Raw genomic sequence first — 25,943 nt, forward strand, 5'->3', positions numbered from 1 at the left:
CGCCGGCACTTTTTCGAGCTTCACTTCACCTTACTTACTTTTCCAGATATTGAGTTTGAGCCATTACCGCGTCTGTCCGTACGTCGTGACGCTGACGTGTTTGCGTGTGCATGAGATGCCATTCTAGCAGGATTAATTTCACATGATAGGAGTTTGCAAGTAGGTATTTAAGCATTGATTGCTTATCTGCAATTGTTTGTTCGTTTGTAAGTTATATTGCGGCTACCGGACGTCAATTATGGAGATAAACAAAAAGTATAGATATAGCGTCTCAGTTTTGTTAACCATGTATATGAGTGTAAGTAGAACTAGCAGTTACGTCAGTACTCGTTTCTCGTATACTTCGTACTCGTAGTCATAAGGAGTAGTTAGGCAGGCACCACGGTAGTCACTCATCACTATGGACCTTCGTATCCGTGCGTGGACATGACAATATCTGTGTTCTTAGTTTTGTAGCTTGTTTAGGAATTTCTTGAAAGTAGAATGTATAAAAATTAATAAGGAATATTTTATATTTTTAAATTGTACGACTAGGAAAGGAACGATTAGGGGCTAAGGAGTTTGCAGTAGTAAATAAAACGGCTCGAGTGAAACAATCACAGTAGATAATGGAATTTATATTTAAAGTTCATTTATCTAGTGTTGTGGTGAGACATGAGTCCACGACCTGACGACAATATTCTCATAGTTACAATTACACAGAGCATACAGCAGGTCCGTCAAGGACGACGTGTAGCCTAGCGTAGCCGCGTAGACCTTACGTAGTTTGAATCATACAATATCGAATTGATTCGTCTACGGAGGTTTGTGCACTAACAATATATTTATATCCACAATCTGGCAAACACAAATGAAGCCTAAACGTTCAGTAATTATAATGTTATTATTCTAAATGTTCCTATTCATGAGATGATCTCGCTGCCGCGGAGATTCCGTTGGCTTACATAGTCTTTTACATTATATGTACAATAGCGCGCGCACCGAGACCACATTATCTACAATGTCTGTTGCAATCTTACTATTAGCTATTTAGCCTAGGAGCTAGATAATTATGTACAATATATAGTTACAGCTAGTTACTCACTACCTACGTACATATCAGCTAATAACATGTGTGTAATGCGCGCATGGTGCCGCTCGCTCAGCGCGCATGCGCCGGGGCTGCCGGCTGTGTGCTGTGTGTACATACGACGCGCTGCACTTGGTTCAGTACATGTTTCTGAAAAGGAGTTCTTCAAGAAAGCCATGGTGTACGACTATTTATGAGATAGTCGGATTTTTCGAAATTTCTGTTATCTAATCTAATCTTTATCAAATTAATTTAGATCCTCAGATGTTCTAAACGTTGCGTAGTGTATATGACTGCGATGCATTTTGATCACACAAGACAAAAGTACAATACCAATGTTATGCAGCTATCAATGACACATTGCAGTGTTTAACAACTCCCCTTGAGGAGTATGTCGCATGCGCCTCAAGGGAGGTTGTTCAACACATCAGACATTAAAAAAGCTTTTTACAGTAAATGTAGCACCAGTTGACACCAAAATAAGATGTGTCAGCCGCGTCACAACACCTGCTTATATTTAATTCAGGAGCGAGCGCGTCGTCGCCTGACGTGTTCATACGCCGCGTCGTACATAACGTGGTAGTGCAGCACACAACTGTCACAGCGAGTGTCCGCACCGGTAACTAGGAGACGCGCGTGACGTCACCGCCGCACTCGCGCGCCCTGCCGGCCTGGCGGTCATAGCACGCAATGTCCCACACTCAAGTGTCCCTTCATAAGGCACAGTCCGCGGGCCGGGGCGGCGCTGCGGGCTCAGAACCAGTACAGGTCCTTGGACGTGTCCTGCACCTGCGCCTCCAGACCTGCACGAGAACACAGCATTAGAAACCCGTGCTGAAGCTGTCACCTGTCAGCCGGGGCCTAGCGTGGGCACCAAACACAGCGATACGCGGAGTTATCAGCGGATCGCGGCTGATTGTTATAAATGATGCGCGCGCCGAGCGATGCTATCTGCGGTGCCGGACTAGCGCAAGGGAGCGGGCCGAGTGCGGACCGACGTAAACGACCATCAATTTAATAAGCGGGTCTATACTCTGTTTGTTTACGTAGATTACGTACCTAAAAAGGTAAAGATTTAGTGCACCTTTTTGTCTAAAACGGGAAAAAATGTAAACAACGATAATGATTACCAAATCAAAAGCACCACTGAAATAAATCAATAGTTTATCAAACGCTACTTGTTAATTCTTACTTCTTACCTTCGGGAGGTATCTATTTGGTACTATTTACTTAGATTTTTTTGAATGGCGGTGTTAAGATTTTCCGCCGTTTAATGACCCGAATACGATTTTGATTAATAATAAACTTTTCGTTGACTTACTTGAGAGCGTTATTCAACCCTTTCTTGGTTAGCTAGGTCATCCCAACTCTCATTAGGAAATGTTTGATAATTGTGTGTACAAAATATACCTAACTGTAGTTTTGCATTCTATCCAAATATTGACGCGTACCGGGCCGGCTCAGAGACAGCTCGGGGGTGCATTTCGAAAGAAGCGTTTCATTTTTTTCTGATGTATCTTATGCTTATGACGCACCTACTTAAGTATTCACGTCTACTGTATGAGCATACGGGTGCAGGTACGCAACATTGGCTTGCTCGGCTATTATTTTATGGTTGATGTATATTTTTGTTATTACACCAACTGTTTAGTTTTTGTCACTAATTAATGTCTTAACCATATTTAATGTCTTTATTTTTTCTTTTGAAGTGCAACTTCTTTATCGGCGGACGGCGTTGGAAAAAATTCTTCGTCACGCGTCCCTTTTTTTTAATCTTATTAATCTAATAAAAAGTATGAATATGAGCAGAGCCCGTGCCACAAGCGGGGTCGAAGCATCATCTTTATTTTTTTTAAGGAGTTTGACAATAGCTTTTTAGCAGATTATTAGATTTTTTTTTCTAATACTTGGATGTAATTGTGGTATTTAAGTTTCTCTTTTATTTAAAATCAACCAATCATTCAATTAAGGTCATAAAGAAGTTTCGCTTCTTACGTGTGTGTACACTAGTACCTACGCGAACATATTTTATTTTTAATTTCTTTGGTTTAAATTTCCCATTCAAACCAATAGCTATCCTGCAGTTTTTGACGGATATCTGTGAACTTCTTCAATCTCATATATTTTTTTTATTTAAAAGAGTAAGCTAGGGAGAATTACTCCGATTCTCCTCCATGGAAATGACGTTTTGGAACCGCGTTGTGTACTGTAATGAAACACTTCATAAGCGCCAAACAAAGAGAGGGATGGACCGACAACGGGCACGGGTACTTGTTTTTATAATCGCGCTATCAAAACAACAAGTCAGACTTATACTTACACTGCCATCAGTTCTACAATATATTGATTTACCGACTTAAGTAGGCGTAAGTAATGCAACAACAGGAATTAGAATTGCAAAGACTGTCAGTTTTGGTATCGGGGCTCTAACAATATAATAACTGAGCACAAATCATTGTAACTAATTGTTATATCCGCGAGAGTTGGCTCGCTCGCGGCTGTGTGCGTACCGCTCATGTGTACATGTGAGTGTGTGTGTACTACAGCCGCTCAGATAATTGACACGGACTTGGTGATTTAGTGTGGAGCGGTGAGGGAGCGGGCGAGGGGGCGCGGCGGAGGGGGCGAGGGTAGAGGGCCGCGGGGGCGCGCCCACCGGTCAGCGCGCCGCTATTGGCGAGGCCCCGCCCAGGCGCGCCCCCGCGCCCCCTGGCCGCGCCCCGCTGACCGGGCCTGGACGTGCGCCGACTGAACGAGACTCTACCTCTAGGCATACAGCCTCGCGATAGCAATACAATGTCACGACTTGCTACACAGCTACTATAGATACAAAACGTTACAGAAATGCCTAATAGAGTTGTGATTGAACAGTATTGGTTGTATCTTAAATTCACGAAAAATTGTACGAAATTAAAATGTTAATACTTGTTACATAGGCTAGGCATGACTTGAGTCTTTTGACTCAATAAACAGAAGGTTAGTTCTGTGCGACTCTCCTTGCAATATATACCACAGTGTGGGATTGTCCCCAACAGAGTGCGGCGGCGCGGGGCGCTGGTATTTGTCAATAACCGTCACCCTCCCTCGCCCCTCCCCCCCCCCTGCCTGGCACACCCCACACCCTGCGACGGTCACTGGCTGTCTAACACTCAAACTCCGCTATGTCATCGATCAACTCCATACCAGAATAAAAGCTTTCAAGTGAGAATCAGACTCGCAACACTGAGGGTTCCATGCAAATAAGCTATGGAAAGAAAATTAAAAAAATTGGTGCGTATCCAATATGTGACAGCATGAAACCCACATTTAAAACATGCTAGCTATCACGGTTTATAATTATGATGTTTACAGCTCGCAAAATGGAAACAAGGAATTATTATACATATAAAATCTGAATCCGTTGACATAACTAAGCCGTGCCAGGCATGTTAGAATGGGGTCTACTGGAGAACAATGCTTAACCCGAAATAGTTTTGCCTAATGACTTGTAATCCGAATGTTTGAAATTTATGCCTAAAATGTTTCATTCTAAAATAATATCACTGTTGAGGTCACTGTTTTAACCAAACGTAAATTAATAATTATATTGAGTAAGACCGATTAGTTTCTGATACGGCTTAGTAGTCGTTTCGCCCTAATTTGGTATTAATAGCATTTTTGCGAAAAGTAGTCCATTTGCCCGTTCGGATGAACCAAAATAGGGCGGAACGACCACGAATCCCTCTAACTTGACTAAATGACTGGAAGTCTGGCTGTGCTCGCAGTACCCCGGCGTATGACTCTGAATAATCATGTATAATATTGGTATGTTGAGAAAATATGAGAAAACAAATAAAGTATAATAGACATTTATTGCTACTGAATTATGAAGTTGAATGCTTCGGAATTATGAACATTTAGATATAGAGTAGTTAGAAAAGGATGAAATATGAAAGGAAAAACATTTTCCTGATTTCCACATATCGGAATTGAAAATGTAGGTGAACTTTGGTGCACCCGTTTGGATGTGCTTGAAGTAGCACTCGCACGTCATGCCCCGACCTGACGAACAGAGGAACACAATCATGACCAATATATCCGTGTAAGGCTTCTCCACGGAGGTAGGCCCCCAGGGCAGTCTTTACTGAGAGAAGAAGCGATCTACCTACCTACTAGTATATCAAAACTTAATATGTTTTTTGTTGAACCTACTCAAAATTTCATTTTTAAATAATGTATGATCAGTCCAAATCTAATTTCTACATTTGAGCCCAGCATTTTCATGTATATAGAGTGACTCCGAGCACTGCAACATGACCCGCGGGAGACGCTCGCTGACTTGCCAACAAACAAAACGCACGAGTTTGTCAAGCGGAGCGGCCCCTAACCCTAAAGCAAAACGTTATCACTCAAGTAGATGGAAGCGATCATGAAGACAAAAGAGAGTGAGCGATGCGTATCGCGCGCCCTCGCAGGCCGCGGCGGGGCGCGGGGGCGCGGGCGCGGCTCGATCGCGACTCAAGAATGTAATTTGGAGGCGGCGGGGGCGAATGGCGGGGGCGGGGGGAGCAAACCCCGCGCAAATTAATTTTAATCGTCGTCATTAGGGCGCGCCCCGCCCCCCGCGCATTACGGACACTAGGGCCCTTTCAACTCGCCGCCTGCCTTCGTTTTTATTGCATCAACCGCCGTTTATAATCGTCTCTTATCCGCGACTCGGCAATTATGTCTATCCTTAGAGGCGAATCTAAATTCCGGCTCACGGGCGATTACGAATCACGCGAGCTTTTTACCATCCGGGCTCGGGCGCGGCCCATGCGCTGCGGTCACAGGTCCGCCGCCGCAGAGAGCATAGCGCAAAGCGGGAATGCTTTGTTATGCCATTCGGATGAAGCGCTTAAATCTTTGTAATTAAATATGTGCACCGACCGCGAACGGCGTCCCGATCACTTGTCATAAGAGCATCTCGGCCGCGGTAGAGAGTGTGGGTACTGACCGGGCACGGCGGGGTAGGAGTAGGGCGAGCAGGCGGCGGGGTCGAGGTGGTGCGGCGCGTGGTGCTGCGCCGGCCAGTCCACGGGCTTGTACTGCGCGTGCAGCGAGCCGCGGCCCAGCAGCAGGCCGCCGTAGCCGGCCGCCGCCGCCATGTTGTGGTGCGCGGCGGCCGCGTGGTACTCGGCGGCGTGGCGGTGCGCGGCGTGTCCGTAGCCGCCGTAGTGCTGGTGCCACGGGTCGTACTCGTACAGCTCCACGCCGCACGCGCCGCCCGCCACGCCCGCGCCGCCCGACCCGCCCAGCGCCGCGTTGAAGAACGACGCCGGCAGGTTGCGCGACACCATCGGCACGCTCTCTGCACACACACAACAACACATGAACCATCGTAATACATACTAATATGGATAATGCGAAACTATCTCTGTCTGTCTGACTGTCTCGCTTTCGAGCCAAAACTGCTGAGCCGAATGTAATGAAATTTGGTAAACAGAAAGTCTGTAGCCGGAGAAAGGACAATGGCGTTACTTTCTTACTGGGGAAAAGGTTTGTAAATGGGGGGTGAAAGTTTATTTAACCTTTTTTGGAATGGACTTAACTAAATTTCACGCAGAAGGAGTCGCGGGCACCGGCTAGTACGTCTGACCATATTGTAAAGTTAAATTGCCAACTGTATCCATAATAATGATGTAACACGTAATAATGATGTAAACACTATCCGAAGAAATTAAAAAGAAAATCCGTTATTACTTGAATAAAAGCGCTAAAATGTCAGTGCAAACGAATCCATTAGTAATAGAATAGAATCATCAGCTATTTTGAATGCGGTGTATTCCGCGGCAGTGCGCAGGCCGCGGCGGATGTGTGGGCGTGTGACAAACGGTAGCGAGCTCATCGCCTTTACAAGTTTGCACAGTTGGAAATATTTGCTTTGTAGTTCTAGCCTTTGATATTACAAAAATATTTATTGCCTCCACCATTCTCATAAAATAAGAAATAAAGAAACTTTTGGTCTATGCCTAATTGCACTGCAGGTAACGTGTAGATAAATCTTCTTAGAGTCAACTGAGCGGTTCTTTCTTTTGAAAGCTAAGCACGTTTGTTAAATCGATGGCTCCTATGTATATGGGCCAACATGCAAAATGATAACTTTACAGGAGAGGCTTCTAAAGTTTAGATTTACTATAACGTTAGATTGATAGAGTCAAACTTTACGATTCTTTGCTGGTTTGCTAAGACAGCTATCCTCCTCATACATTGTATACGATAGTATTTTATGTATATATTATACAGGTTTTATTAAAGGTCAAAGTGGCCATTTTATGTTACTTTTTGTTTAAATTGTTTTTTTTTTAAAGTAGAAGGAGCAGTAAAAGGGTCAATGTGTCATATTGGCCAATATACGTGTAATTCCCTAATTAGCATGAAGCAGATACTCATTTCTGAACGCCAAAACTCAACTCCGACTTCTAGACAATTTAGTTCCGTAATACCATCTTTTATTATTAAACTAAGCTGTTATCCAAAAACAACAATTACATTTCGTGTTCATCGCAGTTTGGCCGTTCAAAACCGTCTCTACCTTGGAAATAACTATTTTGGAGAGCAATAAATATTCATCGAATAAAACGAAACAAAAGCAGGAATCAAACAAGCCCCCAACACGATGGAGCTACAGCCTTGGGCTCCGTCCGGGGACCAGCATTCATACTGCTAACATCAGCCTAGAAATACGGCTTTGTTTACTGCCTAGATATAATAAATAAGGCATATTTGATTTGTAACTGAAGCTGCAGTAGGTAGAGTCACCAGTGAGATGGCAGGCTCGGGCCGCGGTGGCGTATGCTGCCGGCATTAGTCGTGTCGCGGGTGTTTTTGCGCGGCGGAATGCGCGGCGCGTCGGCCGCGGCACGCCGCACAAAGCCGCGCCGACCTCGCCCGCGACTATGCCAACGTTATGCGTTTTTGTCGCGCGGTTCCTTTCGGCCATCTTTTAAGTAATGGCCGGTGTTTTTCCGATCTAATCACGGCTGCGTAACTATGCTCCGACTCTGGTCCCTCGGTCTCACAACGAATCGATGATTTGCCGAATTTTTTTGGTTTAGGACCGAGCTCGCAGCTCGCCCAATGTAACCGGTTTCACATTGCATCATAACAACTGAGATGATCGTGAGATGGTCTTATTGCCAACCGGCCTTGTCATCACATCGGTCTTGACGAAAATATTGATAATTGTACACCAATTCACTAAACGTGGATAGAAAAAAAACGGTGTCACACACCTTTGGGTTAATATCCTCCAGATAGCAAATCTTTCATGAACCGTATCGCAAGTATATTGGATACCTTAATGAAGTGCGCTCAAGCTGACCTAAGTGAAATACGAGAACGAAGGAACCGCGAGCGGCGGCGGGGTGGAGGGAGAGGGCGTCATGAGAGGGGGGGGAGGGGCTCTAGTTTGTAATTAAACGTAGGCTTTAATTAAGGCGGCTCCGGGAAGCACTCCAGTGATTTATCTAGTTAGTCGCGCAGGGCCGGGCCGCTCCTGCCGCATTGTTCCTCCGAGCGAACACAATCAGTGCGCTCTTCTTCGAAGTCCTCGCGGCGTGTTTTTACTCCCTGTTCCCGGTAGCCGGACACTACCGCGACTCGCTCTACGCGCGTTACTGAGCCGAACCGATCAGAATGTTCCGTAAACATCCAACAAGTTACATTTAATTAAGTACTAGCCGTACCCGCCACTTTTCCTTTACTTGGGATTCTGCATGTTTTGGTTTATTTTGTCTTATACAAACTATTTTATATGATTGATGATAAAAAGGCACTCAACTTTTATTGGTTAATAAAAATGAAAATTTTACCGAAAACTATTCACCAAGGTCTTTTTCCAAAGGCATTGGGTTTGACATATTTAATATTTCGCCGAACAACCTTTCGCCGAAATACAAAATTGCACATGTGGTTTAGGCTAAGTGACGTCGGTGAAGTCTGTGCACTAAAAACATTGAAATTGGTATGCGATGAAAAAGTGGCAACAAAATAGGCCAAATGTGGAGTTCAGATTGGGTTCAAGTAATAAAACGAATTATGAGAACGATTTAGAGAAAATGCAAAAGTTTTCACATTTATTTCGGCCCTATGATAGTTATTTTAAGTATTGATATAGAATGTGATGTTGGATGGATGTTGAATAAATGTGTGTGAATTTTAGAGACGGTACCTACAATAATAGCTGTTTCAGTAAGTGATAAAATATCTTTATATTAGTACAACGTGTTAGCTGGTCGCTTACCCTTAGGTTTGTCGAGCGAGAGTGCTCTTGCGAAGTGCTCGTCCACGACGGCGGCCACGTCGCCCGAGTAGTGCGTGAACACCACGCAGTTCGCGCTGACGTACTGCGCGCGCGCCCTGGCCGCGCCCGCGCCGCTGCACTCGCCCTCCGACTCCGAGGAGCCGCCGCCGTCAGCGCTGGCGCGGCCGTGCGCAGACAGATCCTCCTCCTTGGCGCGCAGGCGCGGCGCGTGGTGCGCCAGGTGCGCGTGCGGCGGGCTGCCCGGCGACTGCGCGCCCGACGACGCCGAGCCCGAGCTGAGCGCCGCCGCGCCGCCGCCGCCGCCGCCGCCGCTGTATGCCTCGCTGCCTGCATTGCCCTGCACGTTAAACTGGAAACCACTGCACCGTTACTACAACATCATACATAGGTGCAGGTATCTAGGGGACAATGTATACCTAATTTAGCATTTTCTCCAGAATTTCGAAGTGTATGAGCAAACCAAACGTGTTAGCTCGCTTACGAAATAAGTGCAGCAGATTGAGATTGTGACCCGTTTTTCGAGTGAACTGAAATGAGCCAGCAATGTGAATGTTTGTGCTGCTAGAAAGCCAGCAGCTAGCTCTACAAGCTAGCAGCAACAATCAGTAAGGATCCCCAGCTAGTGAGCTATAAGGACTTGTAAGATGGTTCTATTCCTTACATTTGAGCAACATGTGGTCCTTTTAAAAAAAATAATCCGAATTTGGAAACATTAGATTCCAAATGTAAGACTACTAAATCATATATGATTACGCAGGATAGAATATGCCGAAACCCCTACCTATTTTACTTTCAAACAATACGATGTCGTGAAAGAAAAGTACCCAAAGATCCGAAAAGTGATTCAGCAGATTAACAACCTGGCCCTTAGAGCTGGAACAGACACCGCTCAACAACCGAGCGGGTACATTACAACAATCACAAGGCGACGCCAATAGCAAAACTGATGACATAGTTAGAAATCAAACTGAGAAACTAATGCATTTAAGCATACTGTATCATATACCAATCTTCAAATTGCAACGGACAAATATGTATTTGAACACCTGTTGAAAACAGTACAGCACCGGTGGTCAAGCATTTATACCTAACTGGGATCAGGAACTAGACGGCGAGCTAGAAGACAAACTCTAAGATTACTACAGAAATTATCTCAAGTAAGAGAAATGAAGAAAATGTGGACAGTGTCACTCAGGAAGTCAGGAAACAAGAAAGTCACGCCTAAAATAAATACGCCAACGTTCGCTTTAAGTGAGCCAAAGATAATAGCAATCCCACCAAAAACATTAAATGTAAAAAAATGCCAAGTCTCTCGATGCAGTCTTTCCATCGTAAAAAGTTTTGAGATCTCATAGAAGCCAAGTCCTATTCAAAATATTTTGTAGTTATAAATCAACATTTAGTAATTGTATCAATAGTTTTCTTTATATTATAATTATAGTGACTTGGCAATGAGCACAAGAAGAAACAAATAAAACGGCATATTTGTAGGAGTTGAAAGTTACACACACCGCATGCGTAAACATTAATATCACAAAATTAATTTTCTTTTGGTTTATCCGTGTCGTCCCAACCGAATTTCGGCAACGGCAGTCAGTCTTAGTGTACTCTCGATTCATTTACTTTCATAAAGCGATGGCCCGTAAGGTATTCTTAATTATTGTATTGGAGCATGTAGTCGGTAGTGACCATCATGATTCACACATAACAAATAATCTGATCACTGGTCTCGTCAGTAACATTTGCACATAATTCCAGGCATCAAGCAGCTTTTAATTTGTGCTCATTGCCAAGTCACTATAATTATAATATAAAGAAAACTATTGATACAATTACTAAATGTTGATTTATAACTACAAAATATTTTGAATAGGACTTGGCTTCTATGAGATCTCAAAACTTTTTACGATGGAAAGACTGCATCGAGAGACTTGGCATTTTTTTACATTTAATGTTTTTGGTGGGATCTCATTTATTTTTTGTAAGTGTATTTCTTTCTTTTTTTTTAGGTGTCATAATTTCTAGGACTTCAGCTACTGCTTTGCTTAGAACCCATTCTCTATCTCTATCTCTTTTGTTTCTTCTCTGAGACTTCGTTACTTCTAATGTAAACAAGCTTAAACTTATATATATATGCATATATATATCTACTAACTTACAAACTATAGCTAAACTAAACTAAATAACACGTAAAGTTCTCCGAATATCAATTATCACTACAATATTTTTTAGTTTCGAAATGGTTTTTCATAGACAGGTGGCGCTATCAAATGAAAATTATCGAATTATTCTGAAGTACTACTTAGACTGCGCTTTGTAACGAAACCATAGCGCGATTCAGACACGTACAACGCCATCTATCGAGCGCGCATACAATATTTATCGCAATACAATGGAGTTTTAGCTTTATTAATTTAATGAATTATGAATTTTATGTATTAATTTGTATTAATGATAGTCTGTGTATTACATTTATATTATTCTTTTCTATTCTATGTATGTATTCATCCAATTGAATAGGTACTTAAACAACGAACAAAGTTAACAATGCAGTCAAAATCTATACATAATGTTCTTGCCAAACCGCAAATATAAAATTGTTTTCTATGGCATATTATTTTTTAATGTTTTTATAATTTTTCCTTTATATGTGGCTAAGGACCTATCTTGGTGCAAAATTTGAAGTTTCTAAGTCTGCTAGAAGTGCCTTAGACTTTTGATGATCTGTCAGTGAGTCAGTGAGTCAGTGAGTGACAAAATGGTGTAACTTTGATCGACCGTAACTCCTAAACCATTAATTCAATTGGCATGTAATTTCGAACTTAAGCTTGTTCTAATGCCTACTATTATTCCCCGAAAAGCTAAACTCCTAGCTTTGTCCACGTCGAAGATACAGGGGGGGCGAAACAGCCGCAAATCGCTTCGAGAAAAGATGGTACGGCCGTGCCCGTTTTGCTCGAGACTTGGCAGGGGCACTGCCGTGCCCTCAGATGTTCAGTTTTGTTGCCGAAACGAATACTGTTGTTTTTTATCACGAAATATCTGTCATTTGATCCCATAAAATATAATAAAGTTTGTAGTGCATAAGCAGCTAAGTAGTTTTTTTTAAAGGTCAGTCGTGTGAAAAGATTTGAAAAAGGGAGAAAAGAAAAGGCAGGCATGCCGCAAAAATGAAATGATTGAAGGCGATAAGTGGCCGAGTAGTACCTACGCAATAAGGTGACGTTGTGTGTGTGCTTGGAAAGCCATCGTGCATAATGATCTGCTACGTACGAGCTGGACTATAGACGTGTATGTCTACTTCGAAACACAAAACCAGCTCAAGCAAGATTTTAACACACATCTTAAGTTCTGACGCATTTTAGGTCACTCAAATAGAATAGACTAATCCTACAAAACCGTGTCATATTATTTTTTGATGTATAAGGGCTCCACAAATAATTATTATTTGAATATATTATAAATAATTCGTTAAAATAAAGCGTTAGGTGCATGTGCTGTTCATTCAGGCTTCCAAAAAAACTTCACCAAGTAGTGTCAAAGCATTTTGTCACACGACAGACGTATCGTTCGTGGAGGGCAAGCCGAACGGACAGTATGTATGATTATAATAATATATTTTATTACTCTCATAAAGATACAGTCTTACAGAAATTTATTTAATCATTTTTTTTTTATTCAGTTAATGCTAATTAATTTCGTGTTAAACTGAAACGGAAGTTTAATCTACTAGAAAAAAGAGTTCCAAATGTGGTACCAGGCTTTACAAATAGATCGATAAAGATGAGGAGGAGCTATTTTTAACCGTTTTAAAAATGTTTAGACTCGCGCACAGCATTGTACATTGTAGCAGATATTTAAAACCACTGCATACATCACCATTTATAACTTTAAAAACCTACTAAAATTGAGAAAGCTCTGCTTCCTAACTTCGCGTACTTGCTCTCTGAACACAGAACAGGCTTCTGTCGTTACGGTACGGTACTTAAGACAATTGTCCAAATAAAAGCTGAATATTTTATTTTTGTGTTTTTTGGTGTTTAAATTAAACCATCTGCGTCTTTGATCTCTATTTTCTCACTGTCAAATAGCGTATTATTGAAGCTCGGGGTGCGTTGTCGCACTCGCCGTACAGTCCAGCCGAACAGATGCTGCACACTCTGACGTGTACCTGTTTACAGTTTAGAACCAATCAAAGTAGTCAAACAAAAGAAGATTTTCGAAACTACATATCGCCAAGTTATATAAAATGTTAAAAAATTCTACAAAAGCGAGATTATGAGTTACACCAACGCAAGTACACATTGTAATAAGGCGCATTATTCAAATAATCGTCCTGTATTTGTGTGTAAAATACAAAGAACCTATTCCCCCGACCGCGACGTAAAATCTTTCCTCACTCAAGTCCAATTAAGAAACAAAGAAAAAACTTGAAAATAACCTGCCCTTAGAAACGATAAATACTTAATATTTCATATCAGCTGGTCACCTACTAATCTTTATGCCGATCATACCGACCCTTATTTCGCATCTTTTTCCGCACTAAACACTTACTGAGTTTACTTGTTGATTTGCCGTGACAAAGCTGTGGTTAGCTTTGTCACGGCAAGCCAAAAAGTAAACTTCTGTATACCCAATGTAGAGCTCTGAGCTAATAAAATGAACATTTTTCCTATTTAAAATAGCATCCAGTTAAGTACTCATGGAAAGTCAAACCGAAGTTCTGTTTAAAGTGATAACCCTAAAATTAAAAAGGCAAAGAGCAACTTTGTCTAGAACTGAATACTTGGTTTAACACCGTGTTTATAAAAAGAGCCTTCAAAAATAGTCTTTGTTTCAGAACTTTTTTTTTAATTAAAAATGTTTCAGTGGGTTAGCCTTCAATGAACGATATATAATGCCGTGTATTTTTTTTGAACTATTTAGTTTTTAACTCCGTCATACCCGCCATACAGGGTTTTTACGTAACTAACTGTTGATTTTATATATCCTATAGCCTTCCTCAATAAATCAAATATCTACCACAGAAACATTTATTCATGAGAGACACAGACAAACTGTTAAGCTTTATAATATTAGTAAAGATATTGATTGTGGATAACACCCAATACACGTTGATATTAATAAAGAAATCAATACTCTTGATAAGATGCATACTTATTGCTGCTGTGTATATTTGTAAAGCAGTGCATTAGCACCGCTGAAGCTGTTCCAGTCTGCCTGTATCAGGCCGCGCCACAGCTCCGGCTCCACTATGACAAAGCTATTAAAAGGGTTTTATTTTGTGAGTGTGCTTCAAGGTGGTGCCTGATGACCGTCGCGAACGCGCTTCGTTAAAGACCCGACCTAGACTTAATACATTTAGAAAATGGTGTCCTCACAAATCACAAAGAAAGCAAATCTTACACAGTTGTGTAAGATTTGCTTTCTTTGTGATTTGTGAGTTGATGTCAAGATATAAATACATAGGCATCGTTGTTCGGAATGGAAGTGCTCGACATTGAAACAGCGGCGGGCGCGCGGGCGGCCTCGGTCGCGGCGCACTTTTTGCGCGCGTGATATATGGGCCGGTCGGACTGGTCGCGCTAGCCACACAAAAACTAATTTAACTCTATGAACAGCTTCTGCTTCACATGCGTGTGACGATTTTTACTTTCGAGCTGATCGCACTTGCAACCGTTGACACTGCTCTGCAAAAACTATGAGAAACGAAGCCGATAAACCAGACGCCGCGCGCCGGCAGCCCTGCAGCACCACTACATGCGCGATCGTCGATCGATATGAATAACCATCGAGATATTTTATTTTATTGGACTCCTCCGACACACTAGCATTCTGAAGGTAACTCCGACTCGGGTTAGCAAGGAGCATCAGATAAACACATTCGCACAATTGACAGATTTTATTAAGCGGACCTAGTTTATATTCTAATGCCCCATGAACCAAAGGTGTACCTAAACAGCTAGTGCTAATGGGATTGAACACACCGACTCAATATCAAGATCACCAGGAGGCTTCTTATTTACATTTGGCAGTCAAACAAAAGCGGCGCTGTTTCATTCCTTAAATTGCAGATCAGGATCAACAAAGCGTAAAGGAAAAAAAAAATTGTGTAAAATAAGACCAATATCAGTGATGTATTGTAGGTGTGTGGAACTAATATTATTATGAGCTAGAATGTTGGTGGAGCGTACTGACCCGATCGTACTGGAAGTGCGGCGCGTGGTGGAAGGAGCGCGCGGCCCCGCGCCCGTACAGGTAGGGGTAGTAGGCGCCGTACATCACCTCGGGGCAGCTCACCGCCATGCCGCCGGCCGGCCGCGCGCGCGCCCCATGCCGCCGCGCCGCGCGCCGCCGCTCCTGCGCACACGTCCACGTCAACCAGAACCTCGTACACGTGAGCTGCTCATATATTATAGTCATTAGTTTTACGATGCATCTCTTATGGCATTATAGCACCAGTGGCAGCTTTCTATGAGACCGGGCGATCGAGTCGCCAGCCGACTGCGCCCCTTCATTTCATTTGTATTGTATACATCCTCCTAAAATGCATTGCATCGCAAAACTAAATACGTTGCGTCATTCCAACGTGACTTACAAGTTGTAAGCACTCTTGATTAACGTTACATAATTCCGAGTAACAAAAAAGTTCTATTGAATAAGAACTCGCACTGAAAAGCTCATCTTCAAGTTTTGATAATATTATATTCACAAATCCCTTCGGTTGAAGATGAGCTTCTTAGCTCCTGAGACATTTATATAATATGTACCTATTGTTGTATTAACTATTGCTGGGTCTGCTTGAAATAGGACAAACTACACCCTCAGCTGTAAAGTGTCTGTCGCGCGGAGCTATTTATTTATTTCTTGATAAATGTGAACAACAGGAAACTTCATATTTTAATGACAGTTTTTACCTTATCAGATTGAATACGTAAGTTATGTTTGAGTACCTGGAATTCTTTATTTTATGATCAGTAGGTACGTACGTACGTGTTAATTGTATTTAGGTATTATATTCTTTTAAAGATAAAGACTTAATATGTATAGTTGTATCAATCGACTGCACGGGTAAAAGAGTGGTTGAGGTCAAGACGCCTTGCCCACATAGTGTGACGTGTCGCGGGATCGATCCCTTGGTGTCTTTAAGCATGTGACTTGAAGCTTTGCGACACAATGATCAATCCTTGGAATTATTTACTTCGCTTCTTATCTGTGGTATCTTAGAATAATTACTATTATGTACCTTATATAAATTAACAAAGACATACCTACCTACCTTACCTACTTTTCAACGTACCGCACTCTAACGCAGGTAAGAAAGAAAAAATGCCTTGTAGACAGACTAAAATCGCGAAGAGAGATTACAAACACGAACGTGTATAAGGATGTTTGTTCCTCTTTCACCCAAAAACTACTTAACAGATTTAGATGAAACTTGCTACACAGTCTTTATCCCGATTTTATTTTCCCGTGAGATCATTTTCGATTTGTAGCGAAAGGTCGTCACATACGAACAGCTAGTGTCTTTCAAACCTTCCTAATCTGAAATTATGACCTCCTTTACCGTTCCTTAACCTTTATTTTATTATCTGGTGTTATTGATATATACATACGTCATGTGGGAAAATTTGAACTGGCTGTTCATAAGATACAGCCTGGTGCTGATGTATGCAGAGATGCCTAGACGGAGAAATCTGAACACGATTCTATTTTACTGCTCTGAAGACCGAGCGATATATTTCAGAACGCTAATACTTACTGCGCTCATCGTGTCGCGGGTTCGATTTCCGCATAACACTAGCATTCGTATAATTCAGAAGTGCATGTACCTGTGTGCGGCGGGATGCCCGGCGGCGGGATTCACAGCATCGAATCCCCAAAAACCGCTGTGCACATATTTCATTGTTTAAAATTAACAATATTTAAGCGAAATTTAAAAAAAAAGTTCAATAGAATCTTTGAAACCCAATTACCTCTAAAACCCCTTTTTCCAGTTAAAAAGTAGCCTATGTCCTTCCTCAAGCTCTAGACTACCTGTGTATCAAATTTTATTACAATAATATAAGCGTGAAAGCGTGACAGACAGAGATACTTATATTATTTTTATCTTGTAAATCTGCAAACCAATTTTCATGAAGACGAGTCTTCTAACCAAATCTATAAACTTATACATGTCAGCGTCAGGTATCTGGTGGTATCATCGCGTGATCACGTGATCAGTAGTCGAGTATCTCCCCGTGTGGCTGCACGGCGCGCGGCGGCCGGCGAGTCTCAGTAACAGGTTTGACACAGTGGTTGCGTGTGTTAGGGCTGTAGCACTTGTAGCGTATGACAGCTTCAGCTTCCGCGAATGAACTTTGATTTGAAACAGTCACGTCTCGTAGGAGTGCGACCTGACGCAAGTGTCCAATCTTAGACAACAGCCAGGGGAATGTGGGATTTGGTCAATACGGACGAAACAAAATCTAAATTTCCATATCCCATTTTCCCAGCACCGATTTTCTCTCATGATTAAGTCATCAACATGCTATTTCATGTTTTTTCGTGTGTCCCTACTCAAGTATATAAAATAATATATTATAATTATAATGATATTCCACAACTTTTACACAACGCCATCTAGTCTCAAAGTAAGCAGAGCTTGTATTATGAGTACTAGACAACTGATAAACCTACCTATATATTTCTAAATACAAACATAATATAGATAAATTACACCCAGACACAGAACAAATGATCGTGCTCATTACACAAACATTTGTCCTGGGTGGGAATCGAAACCCACGAGCTCCGCCGGTATAGTAGTCAGGGTCACTAACCACTAGACCAACAGGTCCGTATTTGCAGATCTTCGGTTATTCTTCAGAACTATTTTTATCAAGCGTAGAACTCTCGCACGTAATTAACCTTAAATTCAAAACAATACTAAATTGACATCGCTCAATCCGTTCGAGAGCTATGATGCCATAGACAGACAGAGAGTCCCACGTTAAATTTATAATACCCCTCTTTTTACCTTAGGGGTTACAAAATATATCGACACTATAGAACCTAGAGACAGCTACTTGCTTGTGAAATCTTATTGAAATTAGTTCTAACGCTTTGATAATGACCCCTAACAAACAGAACATCGGTTACATTATCCTGGGTGACAGTAGACTCCTTCTTGTCATATTTTCATATATTTTATAGGGGAAAGTGTTTTACTTTTAAGTAATTGATTTATCTATCAAAAGCATCTGCTGGTGTTACCAAGCAGCAATTACTCTGTTCTACGCTCCCGCGACAATGCTTACAGTATGTACATCGTCCATCATTAACGCGAAACTATTCAGGTATAGAACAAATGTAATTTTTACTTGCCGTAACGTTTGTGGGTTGACCATGAACTGTTTTACTAGGTAGTATACCATACCCAAAAAATAAATAATAATCCTACTTATACCCCTACTTATTACTAATATTATAAATGTGAATGTTAGTTTGTTTGTTAAGCTTTCAGGCGAAAAATACTTAGGTAGCCTATCATCACGAAACTTCTTCAGGCAGACATTTACTTGGATGGATAAGAATAACATAGAGTTTATTGTAACCAACTTAAAAAAAAAACCGGATTATGCAACGCGGGCGGAGCCGCGAGCGACCGCTAGTAATATTATAAACGCGAATGTTTGTATGTACGAATGTATGGATGTTTGTTCCTCCTTCACGCAAAATTCACTGAACGGATTTGGAAGCGACTTGGTACACAGATAGTTTATAACCAGGATTTGCACATTGGAGTTTTTATCCCGATTATGTTATTTATCCCAAATATTCCCGTGCAATCATTTTCGAATTGTAACGGGCGGACCCGCTGGCAACAGCTAGTATTTTATAAATCTTTGACTCACACATAAGTATATTAATTTAGTGAATCGTACTCAATAAGATTGCCTTTGCCATAAGACCAAATTTAGACCAATTTATTTTCTTCTTTTTTCTATTTCACATAAAATCGGGTAAACCCAAAAGCAGGCTTCCGGGATCCGGCAACATTGAAAAGCTTCTTTTAAAGTCGGTTAGCTATGGTTAAGGTTTACTTTTTGTCTTAAACAACCGTGACCACTGAGCAACTCTCCTTTTCCAAAAGTATCCAATATTTAATATTATACCTTACCATTGCTAGTTTATTAATTTTAACACTATTTTTTTATACTAGCTGGTGTCAATTACGCACAACTACTGCATGAAAGGTCAGTACGTGTGTAAAGGTGTGAGCTATTACAGCGTGAGACTGGGCGCGTCACACTGATGACATCCGCGACAAGGTCTTTGAAAAAACTCGAACTTGTCACAAGTGTGGCCAGTGACTCGGAAAGTTCTGTGTGCCCAAGTTGACTCAAGGCAGGTCAAGGCTGAATTACACTTATTTCAAGAACATTATTTAGGATAATACCAGTTTCAACCATATACAAACAGACAAATATTTTTGGTACGAGCTGTTGCTTTCCGCCTGGATGTCAGTTACAGCTGTAAGAACATTACTGTGACATTACCCTCCTTTAAAGTAGTATTTGTGTTAAGTAAAGGGTATATATTAAGGGTTCACCTAAAACTATAAAAGTGGCTATCGCCCTGTCGCCAGTTACTACAGCAAAACTATTTTGATTAAATTCTCACGACTGATTAAATTAAAATCATTATATTATTTACTATGCATCCTTACTTCCTTACTAATATTATAAATGTGAAAGTAACTCTGTCTGTCTGTCAGGCGAAGCCGCGGACGAAAAGCTAGTTATCTATAGAATGTTATCTGCAATCTCTCTGCTATCTCTCATATAATATTACAGATTTAATTTTATGGACAAATAAATTAATTAATCAAGTATAACAGCGATGTGGGGTTGGTCCACACTTCAATTTCTCATTAATGGAGTCGAAATCTTAAATCCTTAGTAATCGTTTAACAACAACCAAAGTAGTTCCCATTGCTAAGTTTTGTTACGCGTCCTTCCACAGTATTATGGAACACGAAACCTTTACAGAAAGGCGCCATAAGAGCTTTCTTCTTACCGTGGCGTGGCTTAAGGTAAACCGTTAAAGATAATTATTTCTAATGCTGCCGTCTATTCATAATAATAGCGAATACAATGTACGATCGAAAAAGCTTACAAAACCTTAGATAATAAGTACAAATAGTGATTCAGTTCCAAGATTAAAGTTATCTTAAACAAACAAAAAATCTTTCCTAAGGAATTCTATTTGTTTTATAATACATTGCCTAATAACATTACTGTTTACCATTCAACAAATTGAATAAGACAGTAAATTCAATGCTCATGAATAAAGCTCGTATTATACAATTAGTATTTCTGTAGATGAGAAGCGCGCGTGGACTTACTATTATCTCCGTGCATGTGCTCTGCATATCATGTTGTGTTACTTGCTACTATTAGTTTCCCCACAGTCTCTAGGTAATATACCTAGAAGCTTTGACATGAACTGACATTCCTCGTGAGGATTTGATGAAGACTACATATTTCGTGTATATAAATTATTTGTTTTTTGCCTGTGCCTATTTTTGTAATTTATTGATCAAGTATGCCTTGTACCTACTACGTGAATAAAAAGTGTAAAGACCAGTAAAATTTACTTGTTTTGTCGGATTTAATGTATTTCTTTACTGGTTTGCTATTTTACGCTGTTCTTGCATAGATACCTATATAATAATGAATAAGATGTACTGATTCCGTTTACATGATTAAATCAAATCAAATCAAGTCTTTATTGCATACCATAATGTCACATAGGTGGTCAATTATAACTAGGTTCACAGCTCGTCCTTGTCGGATACAGCAAAAGTAGGAGAGAGGAGGACAATGCTATTTATCAAGTATTTATTGAGATTTTGAGTTTGATATCTTTTATGGAATACATTTTGTCATGAGCACCTACACGTATACGTGCAGTCGTGCTCAGTTCCAAAACTTATCAATTGATGGATTTAAAGCAGTCACATCACAACCTTAATCCAGTGTGTCAAATGTAAAAAATAAAAAATATTTAAAACTTTATGAAAAACGAGCTGTTCTCAAATGACTACGTAAATAATCTAGTTCCTTGTCCGCTATTTAGTAGCGGCTTAGTAATCTATACTTCTATACTAATTTATAAAGCTGAAGAGTTTGTTTGTTTGTTTGAACGCGCTAATCTCAGGAACTACTGGTTCAAATTGAAAAATTCTTTTTGAGTTGAATAGACCATTCATCGAGGAGGGTTTTAGGATATATACCATGATGCTGCGACTAATAGGAGCGAAGATACAATGGAAAAAGTGGAAAAAAACAGGGCAGGTATAAATCAAAACTTATATCTTCTAACCACGCGGACGACGTCGCGGGCTTCAGCTAGTTACATCAATATTATATACACATCTGTAGCACATGTCGACTCTGTAAGTTTGCCTCGTGCGGGCTCTTGGTGGGCTTTTCTGTTATGACTGTGAGACCTTCTCATTTAAAAATAAACTACTTGCAACTTGCATTTGATTATACCTCGTATGTGTGTTTCGACGCATACCGCTGCAACTTGTAGATATTTATAAATGTTCTTCTCATAACTAACAAGCGAAGCCACATTGATTTAAAAACTAGTCTATTCAGAACCGATTTAGGACAATATTCAGCCAGTTAAGGAGTCTGTAGCACATGTAACAAAATCACTTTTATAATATCGATAGCGTCCTGAATATAGTCTTGTGGAGCATCATCAGTCACCGATTGTTTTACGGCAAACTAAAGCACCTAATAAGTTCACAGTTCGGCATTCTAGCACATTTACATTTACATAATAACAATAATAGAAAAGTGGTTTACCCTTACAACCAATTTTAGTATGAAACTAAAGTATTTATTTTGAAGGACTACAAACAATGCGACATCAGTTTAGCTGAGTAAACAATTGTCTATGTGCCGTGAGCTATTTGTACCTAACAAATACTTAAATGTCCGAATATGGGTAGGTACATACATGTCATAGATAAATTACACCCATACACAGAACAAATTAAACCGTTCATCACACAGGGTGGGAATCGAACCCAAGACCTCTAGGCCCCAATTTTGCTATTTACAACGGCCGATGAATGAAATTTCGCTTAAAATGACAGTTTTCGTATTCTCTGAAAAAATTTTCTACGCAATAATTGGAAATTCATTGCAAGACGGTATACTCAAGGACAATTCAATTAACTTCCAATTATTGTATTGACAAAATGCTTAAGAGAATAGGAATAATTTCAAATTTAATCCAATTGCCATTCATTCATCGGTCATTGTAAAATAGCAGAATCGGGGCCCTGGTATAATGAATACAGTAGAGACCGCAGTCCGGGCTGCCATCACAGAACTCTACTTAAAACTAGTCGACGTATTATTTTAACGAGATCAACAGCAGGCATTTAAGTAGTAACAAGTATTCTAATTTATAGAGTATTCACTGGTATGGTCGTCAGCTAACACGTAATATACGTAAATCCATTATGACAACGTATTTCCTCTACAAGTAATGTACACAATAAGGCGGGTCGCAGCTGCTGCTAACATGAGGCTCATCGGGAGCTTGATAATGTACCTCGTCCTATTCAGTAATATTGTGCCTATGCATCCGCAAGAACCGCTCTGCTTCGTTAGGATTCATTAGGATGATTGTATTGTATCTGGAACTAGACATCATGGGCCATGGCAGACAAATCGGATGCTTCGGATTCGATTCCGGAGGCAAATATTTTATAATTAACTAGCTGTTGCCCGCGACTTCGTCCCCGTGGGTAGAAGATAATTATAAATTATGATTTATACCTGCCCTATTTTTTTCACATTTTCCTTTGTATCTTCGCTCCTATTAGTCGCAGCGTGATGGTTTATAGCCTAAAGCCTTCCTCGATGAATGGTCTATTCGACACAAAAATATTTGAAATGAAACTACTTTTACGGATTTTATCGCGGTTTAATTTTCTGAGGCACGGAGTCTGCCCGTGACCATGATACCTGCAAAGGTTTCGAAACGTCGGGAACTAAAATCTAAAATTAAACCGCGATAAAATCCGTAAAAGTAGTTTCATTTCAATGTCTAACATTCGCGTAAACCTAAGAAACCACTACAAAAATATTTTTTCAATTTGGACCAGTAGTACCTGAGATTAGCGCGTTCAAACAAACAAACAAACTAACTCTTCAGCTTTATATATTAGTATAGAAGTATAGATATAGATTTATCGGCGGTCACGACTTTAAAATAATGAATAGTTTACTATATTACATTATTAAGGCTATTATGCATTTTTGACAAGCTTTTTGTCTGATATTTCGCCGACAATAACGTAGTTTCTGGCCGTATGTTTGCGTTTACAGATAGTTTCTCTTGTATTCAATAGTTCCGGTTACATATCGTCCATCACTAGTTTAGCAGCTAGCAGCACCGAATACAGATACTTTTGTTCTCGCATTGACAGCAGTGACACTTTTCAGACATTGTAATATTTTTGCGTAACCAGGAGTACCTACATAATCTCAGCTGTTGGTAGAGTTCACATACAAGTGTTACCGAACAGGGTTGCGTATTCTGTAAAGCTGATGCTTACGTTTTCCGATAATTTTCTTTTACGACTCCTACGACAATCGATATATTAGCCAGGTTTAAATCAGATCTAATTTTAATTAATCTATTTATTTATTTACACTTTTTATAAGTACATTGAAAATGTTGTACAATAGCGGACTTATGCCTGAGGCACTCTCTACCAGTAAACCAAAGGGAGAGATATGAAGAGGTAGGTTGAGTTGTAAATAAGTCATACATACTATCCTAATTATACATACGTACTGTGAATTATATAAACTTACTTATTTACATACTAATTAATAAATAATTTAATAGACTGTTGGCTGGATTTGATAAGATTCTACAAGCAAGTAGGTGACTAGTATACGAGAATTCTATAGGCAAACAGTTTTTCTAGTCATGAAATCGAAATATCCGTTGTTTTGTGTATTTGTGAAGGTTGGTTAGTTTTCCGAACTCAAAAACCACACTAGATCAGTTGTTGGTGACTGACTATTAGATTAAAAAGTCATCACAGATAAAACTGATGCAGATGTCACTACCTATCCTGATCATCCGCGGCTACTGATAATGATATTCGCTACAACTGATGAAGGCCATGTGACAATATTTAAAGGTTGCCGGCCTCCGCCGAGCCCGGGTAGCTCATACACCAGATCCCTGGCACCAGCTGCCGACTAACGGCAGCCTGTATGTCACTGACAACGAGCCTAACTACCTAATTGCTCTACGCTTGAGGTCAATTTAACTCTCAGTAATTTGCCTTCACTTATGAAAATGTTGATCACAATAAGTAAGTCACTTAATGATGAGATAAGCCTACCTATGTCCTAATGCTTGTGCGCAGATTAGGAACTGAGGAGTTTTCTTCTAATCAAGTTGCAATCCAATTATAAATCGCAAGGTGTGCAGCGGAGCAGGCCGCAGCAGCCTGGTATGCGGGGTACGGGGCACTACGGGGGCACCGACACTGTGGTCCACTGTAATCACTGTCGTGGGCACAACTCGCTGGGTGTGTGCGGCACTGCACAGTCACTCGCGGCGCGCTCGGCTCGCGCGGTACGTGCGGGTCGACGCGGCGCGCAGCACTGCGGCGGCGGCGCCCGGCCCGCGCCTCGCGCCCCGCCCGCGCCCCGCCCGCGCGGCCGCGCCCCCGGGCCCGCCCCGGCCCGCCCCGGCCGCGCCCCCGCCCACAGCCGCTGCAGACGCTCGCCCGCTGCCACTTGCAACTTGCTTCACATGGCCTGACTCGACAACAATATTTAACCACCAAAATTAAATAAACTTACTTAAAATAACTTTTGAGGGAAGACCGACTTTAAGGCACAGGAACTCGCACAAACCCACATATTAAGGAGCTACATATATAAGGCCGTAATACAAGTACAAGCATACTAGCCGTACAAGTAATTACTCAGTTCTAGGTAGACTAGAGCAACATAGTTGAGTAGTAGGTATGAGTTCGGTTTGTATTTGTTCTGGTTCGAATAATAACAGTTATATAAGAGTTACAGACTCTAGCCTAATATTTAATTTCTCGTGTCACGGTGTACGAAATTGAACTCCTCCGAAACGACTCGACCGATTCTCGTGAAATTTCATGTGCGTAGATATTCGGTAGGGTCGGTCTGAGAATCAGACAACATCAATTATTACCTAATAATAATAATTATTAATAATTATTATTATAATTGTTAAGGGTGGCACCAAAAATTGCTTTTTTTTTAAGTTGACCAAACTTTTTGTTTTTTTGTTTATAGCGCATACGAAACTACGTGCAACCCTAAATTTTCACCCCTCTACGATCAATCCCAATCTTGATATGGCAAAACAACCTACCTACTTAGATATAGAGTGTATAGAGAAGGAATAAGCGTGTATCACCACATTCAAATGCCGGTTTTCCTTCATCATCTTTGATGATTGAGGTAGAGTAGGTACCTAATCATAATTAGTGGTAGCGTATGGTTGGTTTGGAAT

General features: G+C 40.9%; 1 protein-coding gene across 1 annotated transcript; it reads right to left on the reverse strand.

Moving 5' to 3' along the window:
* Positions 1-588: 588 nt before the first annotated feature.
* LOC113502300 (protein vestigial) lies at positions 589-25,048 on the reverse strand. Its single transcript, XM_026883815.1, has 5 exons — positions 24,787-25,048; positions 15,552-15,713; positions 9,333-9,702; positions 6,045-6,398; positions 589-1,872 (listed from the first exon to the last, which is right to left on the reverse strand). Exons 2-5 carry the CDS (start codon positions 15,657-15,659, stop codon positions 1,823-1,825), a joined length of 882 nt encoding a protein of 293 aa, XP_026739616.1. The 5' UTR covers positions 15,660-15,713; positions 24,787-25,048; the 3' UTR covers positions 589-1,822.
* Positions 25,049-25,943: the final 895 nt, after the last annotated feature.

This window comes from Trichoplusia ni, chromosome 17 (assembly GCF_003590095.1).
Source record: "Trichoplusia ni isolate ovarian cell line Hi5 chromosome 17, tn1, whole genome shotgun sequence".
Taxonomy (NCBI): Eukaryota; Metazoa; Arthropoda; class Insecta; order Lepidoptera; family Noctuidae; genus Trichoplusia; species Trichoplusia ni.